Here is a 13,534-nt window from a genome sequence, read left to right on the forward strand (position 1 = left end):
GGGCTGTATCGTAGGCGCCAATATGTGCGTCTAAAAGAGCATCGGGAAAGATCTGTCCAGCAAGACTCTGTTAGCTCTACTTTGCCCCTCTTCATAGCTAAATAGGATAATAATGGATATTTACGTACCGTAAAGTACACAGAGTCAAACAGGTTCTCACCAAGTCGCCAGACACGGCAATTTCCCTTGCCAAAGCGATTCTCTCGATTGAACGGCAAATGCCGTAGCAAGTACAGATCCTGGTCGCTACTCGCGCCTGAATAGAGACAAGTTTGTCTAGGCATTAGGGTTGTTCTGAATGCTGTGCTTGTGGGTTCATCACCGTCCGTGCATTGCTTGAGACTAGTGATTGGAACGGGTGCGTCGGTAATGCAACAAGCTGTAGCGCGTGATTTTTAGCACGCAGGGGAAATTGTTTTCTGGAGTTTGACGATTCAAGGCCACTGACATCATTTTTACTCTGCCGCTTTTTGGCCCGCGGCTGTGAGGTGTACGTGCAAGTATTGCCTCTGTGTCGACAAAGCGTGCATTCAAGTTGCCCTGGGCATTGAATGCAGCCGATTCGCCGCCACCGACATGCGTCGCAACTAAGTAACCAGTTTTCTTTAGCGAAAAGCCCGTCCACATGGCGATGAGGGCTCCTTATTCTCCACTCACGGCTGCTGTTTCTTGGATCTGTAGGGCCGAGTATTAGCTGGAGCAGCTGAAGGAGCTCCTTGGTCTGCTGCCGACATTGGTTCCACAGATGTGTGTTCTGACCAAATGGCGTGGGCTTTAGACTTCAATGGCCGCGGGGGAACTGCGACAAGCTATTTATATTCTAGTATCGCCCGGGGAGGCCATAGGGTATGATTTATAATCCGAGTTGGCCCGCGGCCAACTCCGCCCGCGGCCGTCGAGAAATCAACCATGGCACAGCTGCTGTACAACCTCAAAAAAGTTGTCTGATACTATGTCTCCAACAGTGGTACGAAGCAGAATAAAACAGCTTACGTCTTTTCAAGTGTCTTCCCATTTGGCCAACCAGTAGGATATCCAAGCCATCATAGGGTCAAAGGATTGTTTTTCGCCGTCTCCTGCCACGACCGAAGAACAAATGTCACTCTCAATGATTATACAGTAGGACATCATACGTCCCAAGCAGCATCTGAAATGTGAGTCTTGAAACCGGTACAGTATTATCAAGACGGATCGGGATAAGAAAACAAAGACAAGGTTGCGTTGGTATGTTGATGGTTTGATAGAGATCAGGGTGCCACGCTACTCACTTTGAGACATTCAGCATAAATTGAGAAAATGCCATACCTATATGTATTCGAAAAATTTGATTAGAGACCCACACACTCCTCAATGTTCTGCGCGAGGCTGAGCTCGATATCCCATCTTCGTGTGCGGCTAGGATTATAGGATTTCTTGGGTGTGAGTCAAATAGGGCGAATCAACCATAGATGGACAGCGCTATCAGAGGCTTAAAAGTGCTCTGCCATGTTGAATTGCGGACCTCGTGGTGTTGGGAATATTATATTTGAGATGTATAATGGATCAGGAGGGATTTGGGCAAGTTTTAGTATAATTGATTAGATGAGAGCAACCATCTTCGCTAGGGCCACTGTTTACCTTACACTTACTCTTCACGAGTTCGTTACTAGCGCAGCCCCACAAAGAGGTGTCAAAAATGCTTAATCACGTGGCTGAACGATCTGTAATTATCATGGTGAGGTAAAATAAGTGCTATCTGCATATTTAAACCGATTAAAGCTGGGTGCTTTTTTACCCCTACGCAACTACCCCTACAGTGCTTATACCCATTAGCATGGACATTTCTCTCCAACCTTACCCGTCTACTCTTTCGCTACAGCATGGTGCAATGCGCATCCAGTCCGAGAATCAACCCAATCTAGCTGTTCCTCTCACATGGCAGCCCCAGGGTTTCCTTAGCAAAAACACTCAACGCGGTGCGATTGACATACTGGACAGCCTGACAGCGCCACCAGACAATGGCAACCCCAAAGCACCAAAAATCTGTACCAGAACACGCAACAAACCAAGTCCAACTTGCCTTGAAGACAAAATGGCGCCTCCTTAGCGCCTGCCTCATGAATTTTGGCAATGGCATGAACGACAGCGCCCCCGGTGCCTTGCTTCCTTACATCGAGGTCGACTATGAGATCGGATACGCCATCGTTTCTCTCATCTTCATAGCCAACGCCGTCGGCTTCCTCCTCGCGGCTCCGTTGAACCATACCATCAAGACAAAACTGGGCTATTCAAAGAGCCACGCATTATCCATGGGACTGATTACAGCAGGATACATAGCGATTGCAGTCCATCCGCCGTTTCCGGCTGTTGTGGTTGCGTTTCTTCTCCTAGGGTTTGGCATGGCCCTCAGCATCGCGATGAATAATGTCTTTTGTGCAAATCTGGCGTACGCGACTACAGCGCTGGGCTGCTTCTCCGGCGCGTATTGGATTGGTGGTGTTGTTTCGCCGTTGATTGCGACGGCGATGGTTTCGAGCAAGGTTCGCTGGAGTTTTTTTCTACGTTGTACCTTTGGCCCTCTCCATTTTGAACCTTCTCTTTTCGGCCTGGGCATTCGTTGATTGCGAGGAGAACATACCGGTAGTCTCACAGCAACAGCGGCCCCTCGACTCTTCGACGACGAGAGCAACAAGCACCGATACAGACAACCCACCTAGCAGCAGCCAGCTATCACTCCTCAAAACCTCTCTCAAAATACACACAACCCTCCTCGGCGCCCTCTTCATCTTCTCCTACCAAGGCGCTGAAGTCTCCATCTTTGGCTGGGTCGTCTCTTTCCTAATAACGTACCGCGACGGCAACCCTTCTCAAGTTGGCTACGTCAGCGCCGGCTTCTGGGCCGGCATAACCCTCGGTCGCTTCCTCCGCGTATACCCAGCAACCCGCATCGGCAACGAACTCGCCGTGGCCCTCATGGTCACTGGCAGCATCGCCTTCCAGCTCCTCACCTGGCTGGTGCCGAATATTATAGGGAAGCGGTGGCTATCGGAATACTGGGCTTGCTTTTAGGACCGATATTTCCTTGCTCGACGGTAGTTCTTGCGAGGCTGCTTCCACGGAAGATCCAGCTGGTTAGTCTGAGTTTTATCAGTGCGTTGGGGAGCTCGGGTGGTGCCGTGTTTCCCTTCCTTACGGGACTTCTGGCGCAGAGTCGGAGGACGATGGTCTTGCATCCGGTCTGTTTGTGTCTGTATGGTGTTATGCTTATGGGTTGGATTGCGCTACCGCGGGTCGGGAAGAGGTCGAAATAGTTCAAGGAAAAAGGGTTTGAAGTACATAAAGGGATGGATCCTACCTAGAGCTGTGTTGAATCAGAAATGATTACCTGCATAGTCTCACAACACAATAAGAAAAAAACAAAAAACTGGCAAACGTGCTTGTAAATCTGAAGTTTCTTCCTTCAGTTTCGGCTGAGGGGCGAGCCATTCCCTCTGAAAGATGCGAACCTGGTTCATTCGTATCCGATATGGGCAGGTTCAATATAAGCCGTTCACAAAGCCACTGTCTGAAGGGTAGATCGCACGCAGATGCACAAACTTGGTGCAAGCGACGGTGACTCGATAATGGAGGCGATGATATCATACACCGTGCTTGACATTCCGGGGCTCGTTGAGGAACCACCCCAGTCCTGTACTTACTCCAAAAAAAAAAAGGCCGGAAGGAAATTAAAACAGGAAAAGATACTGGATCAGGCTAGGGGAGCATTTACATGGCGGTATTATACTTCGTTAAGTTATTCCCGCCATGATTTGGGAACCAGTGCCGGCGACGCGGTTGGTTCAGCGTGCTGACGCAGATAACATATTGATTCCTTTTGAGGTGCAAGCCTTCAAGATTCCATTCGGACACCCCAAAAGAGATGAAAGTGATTTTTACATTTTTGAAATGCTGTCATATGTGATGTAGATACACTATGCGAGTTATGGCAGATAAAGCAAAAACCAAAAGGGTTCCTAATTCATCAAAGGAAAGGAAAGGAACATACTTATTTCGCTCCTGGCAAGTACACGCTCATCTCAAACCCGTTAGTAAATGGCAGAGTCATATTGCGGAACCCATTCTGGGTGTCTCGCAGGTACGCGAGTAAATCTGCGTAGCCTTTGGCACCCGAGATGGTATTATCAGTGAGCACCACCGCGCCGTGGCGAAGGTATGGCTGGATGGTCTTGAGAGTGGGGAGAGAGAGAGCAGACCAAACTAAATTACACATTCTCTTTTAGCACGCGCAGGCACATAAGAGTATATGTTAGACATAGAGAACTTACTATCAAGAAGGAGCAGATCAATCTGCGGCAGGCCTGTCTTAAGAGTTTCAAGCAGGTCTCCCTCGCGAAGGTCAATTTGCTCCGTCACGACTTCACCACACTCGGCCCAGTACTTCCGCGCAACCACAGCCTTCTCTGCCTCCTTCTCCGTCGCAACTACAACGCCCGGCTTGCCCGTGGCAGCCTTTGTCTGGGCAACAGCGAGGGCGAGGTAGATCGTGCTAACCCCAAAGCTTGTTCCAGCTTCAACGACGTTGGTGGCGCCCATCGCATTGATAAGCTGGTACAGAAACTGGCACTTATCCTCGTCAAGCGCGATGAACTTGTCGAGCATTAGTCGGTCAAAGGCAGACTTGGAATTTAGGCCGCCGACTTTGTCCTCCAGGTCGCCGAGGATTTCGGACGAGAAGACTTTGCCGTTGTCGGAGATGGCGGCCTCTTGTTCGAGGGAGATGCGGTGGAGCTTGGCCAGGAGTTGGAGAATATGCTCCGGGGCGTCAATTGGTGATGGGGTAGACATTTTGGATTCAGTAGAGGCTGGCTCGATAAAGCGATTGCGGGATAAGGTATTGGAAAAGAAAGACCAGATCCTTAAATCCTGGTAGAGAGCGGTGTTGTCATTCTGTGGAAAGTCTGAAGACGCCAAATGCAATGTCGCGAGAAGGCGCTCCAAAGAACCAGCGCAGCCTACGGATTACTAAAATCTCTAACCGGAGTTTGCACGCACCCCCGCGCCTTGGGTATGCATGCAACAGTCAGATGGTCCCCGTGGCGATCAGGCTTCCCCAAAATGCCAAGATTTCTTTAGTCTATGACATCTATGTACCTATCCACCACGGGTAAACATGCCGAGCACCAATCTATCAAGTTAGGCCTCGCAGTACCCTTCAAAGCGCCAAAGCCATGACAAATAATACAGTCCGATGCGGCATCTCATTCCCACTTAGAACACATTTGACCTTATTTCCTAACCCTAATTCCGAAAGTCTAATCATATTAATAATCAAAAGCCCAGAGTGCCATTGGCCATTGTGTGGCCACACTAGCTTTCTATTTGATAGTCTGCTCTTTTGTTCCCCGCAGTCTGGAGTTTGAGAATCGGACCTGATGTTTTCTCATGGGAATGAGAAGCCGCATCCAACTGTAATATGTACTACCATGTGCCGTCGGCTCCAGCTGATCTAGAAGGATCAGACAGCTAGCCCTTGTTCCTTGTAAGAGTAGTCTACGAGAATGTATTCTGTTGACTAGGCTCAAAGAGATCCGGAAGGCAAGAGGTGAGAATAAAACCAAGCACAGATTGGTCAAGTAAAACTTCTCGTTTTGATCATACTATCTAAATCAAGTATCATTAATCTACATCAACACTCCACGTGTCTTTCCATGAGTTGGGCAGCTCGAGTTTAGGATTCCCCAAATTGCCAAGACAGACACATGGATTTCCCCATCAGTATGCATGGATTTTCTTGTCCCCAACCCCTGGTTAGCCAGTGAGCGGCGACTGTCTCAAAGCTTTTACGACTTATGAAAAAAGCCATAGGGTTGTCAAACGGTGACTCATCGTGCCACATTAATTTGTAGATTGCCTGCATGCTGAGCTCATTGGAGGAACCGGTCAACACGCGGCCTCGGAAGGCCTGCTTCAACTCCGACAAAACAGGACCAGGATATGGATATCTGCCAGGGTATAAAGGATGCAAATCCATCTTTACTCTCCCAGTAGTTCTGCCAAGAGGGATAGCTCGTCGAGGGTTCTATGGATATTTATTTCCTTTCAAAAAATCTTACTCAACGGTATGGGCTCTTCTACAGAGCTTCCGCCTGATGCAACAAATGGCTACGCAGTAATAAAGCAGAGTCTCCACAGGTTGGTGACTCCATGTCGCTTTTTTGATTGATATCCTTTGTATCCCCGATTAACCAGAATAGATCTCATGTCCTCATTGTCATCGCTGGCTTCATGCTTAACTTCACTGCATGTGGTGTTGTGTTTGCCTACGGTGTCTTTCAAGCCGAGTATGAAAAGATGTCCAATCAAGAAAATAACCCATTTACTGGTGTATCATCAGCAGAGATTGCATTGATTGGTAGCCTTGGAGCGGCCATCATGAAACTTGTCTCCCCTTTTGTGGTCGCATGGTGCAAGTGCATCGGCCCCAGACCTGTGGTCTCCGCCGGCGGGCTTATCTTCGGGCTTGCCCATGTCCTCGCCAGTTTCGGAACAGCCTCGTGGCACTTTCATCTCGCCCAAGGCGTGATGTTGGGTATCGGAAGCGGTCTTTCGTACATGCCGTCTATGATCGTCCCGCCAACCTGGTTCTCGAAACGGCTGGGCCTCGCCCTGGGGATCATCTCTGCAGGCACAGGCATTGGAGGACTGGTTTTCGCCCCGGTTATTGAAGCTTGCATTGCAAGTATGGGGTTCCGAAACACCCTCCGACTAATCGGGTGCGTCTCTGCCGCCCTGATCTGGGCGTCAGGGGCAGTCTTCCGCTGGGAACCCTCGGCAGCTGCCGAGCTCCGCGAAGAAACCTCCCAGAAGCCCGTCACCAGCCGTCTCTTCCACTTTCGCCTGCCGCCGCGCGCAACCGTCAAGCAGAGCAAATTTATCGTGCAGGTTCTCAATGGCATCTTCCAGAGCGCCGCGTACAATACACCAGTCTTCTACATATCCTCGTATGCACAGTCCCTCGGCTATAGCGAGTCCGCCGGCGCCAACTTCACTTCCCTGAGCAACGCTTGCAATGCAATCGGAAAGATCGCCATCGGCTTCCTCGCCGACTACACCGGTCGTCTCAACGCCTTTTTCGGCGTCACTCTCTTCAGCATGCTCGGGACCCTCGGGCTCTGGGTGCCCAGCACGCTGGTTGCGTCGCGTGACGGCCCCGCGGCAAAAGGCTGTTTCATCGCCTTTACTATCTGCTATGGGCTGTTTGCTAGCGCGTATGTGGGGCTGTTCTCGCCGGTCTTGGTCGAGCTGTTTGGGAGATCGCAACAGCCGCGCATCTCCAGTGTCATGTATACGGTGCAGGGCGCGGCGTCTTTGCTAGGAACTCCGCTTGCTGGCCTTATGGTGCGGTCTGATAATGGTGTAACTACACCACGAGAGTATCTGGACACGTCCATCTTCGTGACTGCGCTGTTGGTAGCCTGCACGGCGACTTGTGCGTGGGTTTTGTGGCGGCATAGGGCATTGTGTGATTCTTTCCAGTGAGCTCGCGCTTCTTCGCCAGGAAATCTCCCATCCACGCCTTGTCTTCCAGCAATCGCGCCCAGATACCTTGGAGGACATGAGGCGACCAGGAAAACATACTATAAAAAAATGACACGCCAATGTCAGTGATATATGAATATGAAAACCGTAGAAGGTCAGCAGCTTTAAAGCGAAAGCTGCACCCACCTGATACTAGACATCGCACCAATAATGCCCCTGTCGCGTGTGCAAACAAAACCCAGACGCAGTCCGTTCGCGCAGAACTCTTTACCCGCGCCGTAGAGCACGTGGACTTGACTCGGGTTAATTAGATCGTCTAGGTCGAGAGATAGGCCAGATACGAATAGCATTGCGTTGGGTAGGGCAGGATTCCTGAATACCGAGTGCGCGTAGATCTCGTCGGATATATAATGGAGGCTGTTCGCGGCGCAGAAGGATAAAAATACTTTAATCGTTTCTGGGGGCTAGAGTACGTTAGTTCTGACCCAGGTAGGTAGGTTGGTAAGCTAGACTGCTGAAAAAGACATACATAGCATCTGTCCTTGGCTTTATTAACTAAATCTTATATTTATATAAATTGCCTGTGTGCTTAAAGTAAACCTTAAATGCGCCAAATAGTTAATATTAGAGCATTCAGGGGGCTATTGATATTCAGGTACTTAATAAGATAGGTAATTCCATGATCAAATATATTTAGAATTCAAAAAGTGTTTATCTTTAACTTGTTTTAAATCGTGTGTTAGTAAGGTGGTAATAGTTAATAGGGATCTACCTACCAGCTTTATATTATTAAAGGCAGTGGATGTGAGGAAATATGGGAAGATATAAGCAACTTCCAGATATTTAAATTAATTATTTAATTTATTTTAAAAAGGTTCCTTATCATTATCCTTATAATCTTCTCTGTCCTGCTAAAGATGTCTTTCGGCTTCACAATAATTAAAGTTTTGGGAAATCACGCATTGGTAATGGTTATGTATAAGGCAGTTTTGTCTCAAAGCGGAAATTTGCTGTCTTGGGCTGGCTGTAGCCAATGGGAGGGAAGAAAGAGAGGTGTTATAATATTTTAATTAACAAAGCTCTAACTGTAATTCCCATTAATAGTACTATATTTTTATATATTTAAATTCAAATCTCAGGGAAAAATACGCGGAAGTAAAAGACTTTTAATAATATACTTAATAAAGTTTTTTGTCGCGGCTTTAATGTTTTTTAAAGCGTCCACATCCCAAGATGGAAAATCTTAAAAAAAAACTGCAGGTAACAGGTACTATTATTATCAGGGGTGTTATCTTGCTACCCTGGCTAGTAAGAACAAGCACTCTTCCATGCATAATGGAAGGTAACAACATTGCATATGACAAATAAGACTACCCTAGCACCACGAGCTAGAAGTACATCCACCAAAAAGCTTGAATGACGCAGTGTCAGTAAGCCTCGGGCGATGGTAGTTTAGGGTAAGATATTATATTGGTCTCTGCTGGGTGTTGAGAGCTAAGTACCATACCATACTATAGTAGCTTACTGGTACCGTTGCTACTTCGGCCGCTGCGAGCAAGAACCGGGGCTTGTGAGAGTGTCTCCTAGCTGGAGCTTGAGAGCTGTTGCGCTTGTAGGTTATGGTTATAAGGCTGGTATCGATGCTTTATGCTTTAGCAGGAGGGTTGACTGGTATACAATGCCTACTGGTATCACAGGGTACCTCCGGGAAGGAGCGCTTATCCGTGAGAAGAAACAGCCATGGGGATAAAGAAAGCAGATAAAGGATATCAAGAAGATAAAGCACAAAGCGTAAGCACGCCAAACGAGCCTCAAGGCAATGATATTAGACAAGATAACAGATGCCAACCTGCGTCCACAGTACCATACCCCTCCGGACTCAACACCCGAGCTCCAGCTAATTCTCTCGAAACGTATCAACAATAAAATACACGCAATCAACCAAACACCCGCAGCACTCGTTGACGATACCACAGGGCATCCAGCAGACGCAATACAGGCATAGCACACAACATGCCAAACAACATTTGGACACGCAAGACACCGAGTCGGAGACACTGGATGATGCAGATGCGACGGTATCGGCGTCGGTCTGGGAGCCTGGAGCATGGCTTGTGGAGGTGGATGTGTATGTAGGCCCTGAGGAACGAGTCTCAGAGATAGAAAGCTGGCGGTCCTCGACCTGGAGCTCTTGTGACCTGATTCTTGTTCTCGGTGGGTGCACGCATGCCTCAGGGTAGCTAGGAGGGTCGTCTATTGCGTTTGTCTGGGTGGCTTTGTCGGCTTGATTTAAGTTGATCATGGCTGAAGCTTGCAAGAGATTCGGATAGGTATTGTAGGTGGTAGGTAAAAGAGTTGACTAATAAGAAAAAAAGAGTTGGAAGAAGAGATCAAAAGAGTCTACTATGGTAGAATATAAAAGGAGTAGTTACTAGCAAAAGCCATGACTGTGACCTCAAGATTAAGCTTCCGGAGCCATCTCCCGTTAGCAGGGTTTATCCACAGCACTACGCAAGAACCAGAGTAGGCCAAAAAACATAATCATAACTTGATGTCCCAGCAAAACCAACGGTAACCTTTCAGAGAACAATCCAAATCCGGCCCCTGCCCTAACCTACCCTACCATAGTTATGGTATTGATTCCAACTCCCGGGCCAATTCCATCCACCCAGCCAGGCTACGCTTCTTCTCAATCTTCTCCTGTACGGCGCTCACAATGAGTCAGATAATGACAGCCAGAATGCCAAGGAAAAGAGCGTACCAAAAAACCTCTCGGTTGATGATGATCGGTCGCCGGGCTTTCAAGGGCAGCATTTCATGCAGGTGCAGGTTAGGCCGCATCGGTTGCGGCGGGAGAGGAGGCCCTGGCCCTGGCTCGGGCCAGGGGTGTCGAAGGGGATGTGAATGGGTTGGTGATAGACTGAAATGTCTTTGCAAATTGTGGCCAACAATACTGGATGTGTTCTGGATCTGGATCTGGATCTGGGGCTGTGAATGAGGCTTCCAATGTTAGTGGGCTCTAGATTCTTCTTTTTCAAGAATAGACATCCTTGGGGAAGGTGGGGAAGGGAAAGCCTTACTATCGCTCGTACGGCTTTTGTACGTAGGCGCCAACGATCTTGTCTCAGCGGAAAAAGCATGGCGGTCCTCGAGCTCGTAGAGAGGCAGGATATCGGTGGACCGTGTTGAGTATGCGCGGAATCCAGCTTGGGGGTAAGTGGGAAAACGCACGCGGTCCATCTCTATCACGAGATCGCAGCTGCCTTGGTTCCTCATGGGTTGGATGGAGATTTGGATTGGTATGGTATACTGGATGGTAATGTTTAGCAGGATTTATAATAGCTTGGGACTTTAGTTCGCGAAGCAAGGGATGTAGATAAAGGACACTGCAAGATAAAAAGAAGATTCTATGGTAATAAATCTAAGAGAGAACCATTAAATAACCCTCAAGCCATGACTCTACTCCGACTCCCGCGCCAAACTCGACTCAACCCAACTCAACTCTGTCACAGTGAATTCCCGGAGCCCTCCTCCGTCCCAGTCCTCTCCCGTCGGGGCCAAAAGCTCCAATTCGCCGCCATCCAGATATTTCGAGGTCCCTGCCAAACCTCCTAGTAAACCCCCGGTAAATGAGGAATTCACAATGAAGAAGAAACAATGCCAACAAACAGCAGGACGCTAAATACATACCAGATATAGTAGAGTGCCTTTGAAAAGATAGAGCGGGCTTTGGCATATGATGGAGAGGCGAATACTGGAGTTCTGGTTAGCACACTAGGTAATGATATCATACCTAGTACGTTGCCCAGACAGACGTCTTTGATAGAATAGGTATGGTAGAATGGTTACGTACCGCTACCGCTGCTGTCTTCCCCTGCTTCACCTTGGCCCTGAGACCATGCCCCAGAACCCGAATTCGCCCCCGTAGTCAAACTCCCTAGATCCCTCGTAGAATCCCTCATCTGCGACGTCGACGGACGCTCAGATCCCCCGGGATAATCCGTAACCCGCGGCTCAGTACCCTGGGAGCTGTTCGTGTTCGTGCTGGCCCATGACTTGCTAGAGCGGCAAGACAAGGGATGAGCAATTCGGACAACGGATTTGAATATATGGCCTGGCGCGTAGGATCCGCGGGTATATTCCCGGAGCTGGGGGCTGTAGCGGCCACGGCCTCCAACTGAGACCGTGTTATTTCAACGGCGGCATATATGGGAGGTGGAGAGCGCGGTGCTGAAAGTGAAGTCGAAGTTGAAGTCGAGGGCTCGCAGTCCTGGATTTCGTAGGCGGGGGGTGGAGTCGAAAGCGGTCCTGGATAAATGGGGAGGGGTTCGTCGATCTCTATCACGACGTCGCCGGTGGGTTGAAAGTAGGGCATGGTTCAGATTCCGATGTTGTCCGTTGGAGATGAAGATGAAGCGGCGTTGGGTGGTGTTGAAGGGTAGGGTTGGACAGGTCACCAAAGATACCTGTTGTAAGGAGAGATACCTGTCCTTCCTGGTATCCATGACTCCCTTGAGAGTGTGAGTAAACGTAGACTTCTGGACATGTATTCCACGTGCAACTCTCTGCAAAGACCCAAAGAAGTTGGACTCGTAGATGGACCCCAGGAATACCATTTCGACCAACTATCCGCGCACGAAAAATAAAAATATCGGATGAAAGAGCCGGTGAAACATCATAATAGGACGTGTTTGGTCCATAACCCGACCGACATATCGCACTCCTGATCTAGAAATCCGACTCGAGCTCGGGCCTCTGTGGACTTGGAAAGTGCTGCAGTGGCATGAACATGAAACGGAAAGATCGGCCGTCTCCACGTAGTCAATTCGCTTCTTCCTCAGGTCTACATCTCCAACTGCTCTACAATCTTTCTTGTAAAGTTTCCGAATGGGCGAGGGTTGGTTTCTTCTTGCAGAGGCGGCTCGTGACGAATTAGGGCTAGGGCTTCGCCGCGCGGTTTGCTCAAGGAGTAAAGATAAACGAAAAAAGAGTTCCGTTTCAAGAAGATACGAATAACAGAAGAAAAGAGAAATACAATTTACCATTAGCTGTTCCCAAAGGATTAAAATCGCCTCTTACGGCCCTGTGCCAAAACAATTACCCGTCTTATTCCCCTCCTGCCCAAGGTTAATCGGCTTGGAAGTCTCCTCCACCGCATTTCAAACCCCAAAGCTCAACCCGAAGCCGTACCTAGACCACGAAAAAAACCGCCCAACACACCAAAGGACGATAAACAAAACAGGCGAAGATACCGGAACCACGAAGTACACCCAATGACTTCGAATCCAGGCTTTGAATCGTGCCCAGCGCGAGTGTTGCTGAAGGCCCGCGCCTAGGGAGTTGCATCGCTGTGCCCTTTGAGTAGAATCTTGACGGGGCCGATGGGGTTGGCGTTGATTCTGATGCTGCTGTTGATGCGCTGGATGAGATCTGGTTGGATTTGTATGTTGGTGATTGCGGGGGGGTTGCTTGGTGCAGGCGCCTGTTTCGATGGCCTTGTAGGCGGGAGGGGGTAATGTCACAGCTGAGTATGGAGGTGCACAGGAAATGGTCGAGATGGCGCACGAATCTTGGTACTCGGGGGGGTGTATATCAGGAATATCGATTATGGCTCCGGCTTCCCCTTGCGCTTTCCCGGAGACTGGGGCCGGAGGTTGTTGCGCCATGGTGAAGGAAGGGGCGAAAGGTGTCTACCGATTGCACCTGTTCTCTGCAAATAAAACTATGGTGGTCTTGTTTAGAGACAATCCTGAGTAGATAGTAGTTTGATGGGATCCAAATGAGAGAGCGTTGTCATTATGATCTCGCGGAAGTGCGTTCCTCTCTGAGGTCATTCATCAGCGTAAATCCGGAACTGACCTCCACCTATCCACTCAAGCTTACGCGAACCACCAGAGAGAAGTAAAAGCCACAACCATATTCGAGCCAGCCCGTCATAACACTATCCAACAGTACGACTTCCCCCTTGGAAGTATAAGGGGAACACACCACCACCACCCCGAGCCTCACCACAACC

General features: G+C 49.1%; 3 protein-coding genes across 3 annotated transcripts; 2 read left to right on the top strand and 1 right to left on the bottom strand.

Annotated features, from left to right (window-relative positions):
• Positions 1 to 1,911: 1,911 nt before the first annotated feature.
• Positions 1,912 to 3,290, top strand: BDW74DRAFT_189895 (uncharacterized protein; the record flags this gene model as incomplete). Its single annotated transcript, XM_073732074.1, has 3 exons — positions 1,912 to 2,519; positions 2,632 to 3,017; positions 3,086 to 3,290. Exons 1-3 carry the CDS (start codon positions 1,998 to 2,000, stop codon positions 3,288 to 3,290), a joined length of 1,113 nt encoding a protein of 370 aa, XP_073577583.1. The 5' UTR covers positions 1,912 to 1,997.
• A 561-nt stretch (positions 3,291 to 3,851) lies between these two features.
• On the bottom strand, positions 3,852 to 4,916 carry BDW74DRAFT_126457 (O-methyltransferase). Its single transcript, XM_073722184.1, has 2 exons — positions 4,305 to 4,916; positions 3,852 to 4,236 (listed from the first exon to the last, which is right to left on the bottom strand). Exons 1-2 carry the CDS (start codon positions 4,822 to 4,824, stop codon positions 4,025 to 4,027), a joined length of 732 nt encoding a protein of 243 aa, XP_073577584.1. The 5' UTR covers positions 4,825 to 4,916; the 3' UTR covers positions 3,852 to 4,024.
• Positions 4,917 to 6,100: 1,184 nt separating this feature from the next.
• On the top strand, positions 6,101 to 8,734 carry BDW74DRAFT_171927 (uncharacterized protein; the record flags this gene model as incomplete). The annotated part of the gene is made up of 3 exons (XM_073727392.1): positions 6,101 to 6,148; positions 6,229 to 7,468; positions 8,706 to 8,734. The coding sequence occupies 3 exons, from the start codon at positions 6,101 to 6,103 to the stop codon at positions 8,732 to 8,734; spliced, it is 1,317 nt and encodes a 438-aa protein (XP_073577585.1).
• Between the last annotated feature and the right edge of the window lie 4,800 nt (positions 8,735 to 13,534).

Source organism: Aspergillus multicolor (genome assembly GCF_047715735.1).
Source record: "Aspergillus multicolor strain CBS 133.54 unplaced genomic scaffold BDW74scaffold_61, whole genome shotgun sequence".
Classification (NCBI taxonomy): Eukaryota; Fungi; Ascomycota; class Eurotiomycetes; order Eurotiales; family Aspergillaceae; genus Aspergillus; species Aspergillus multicolor.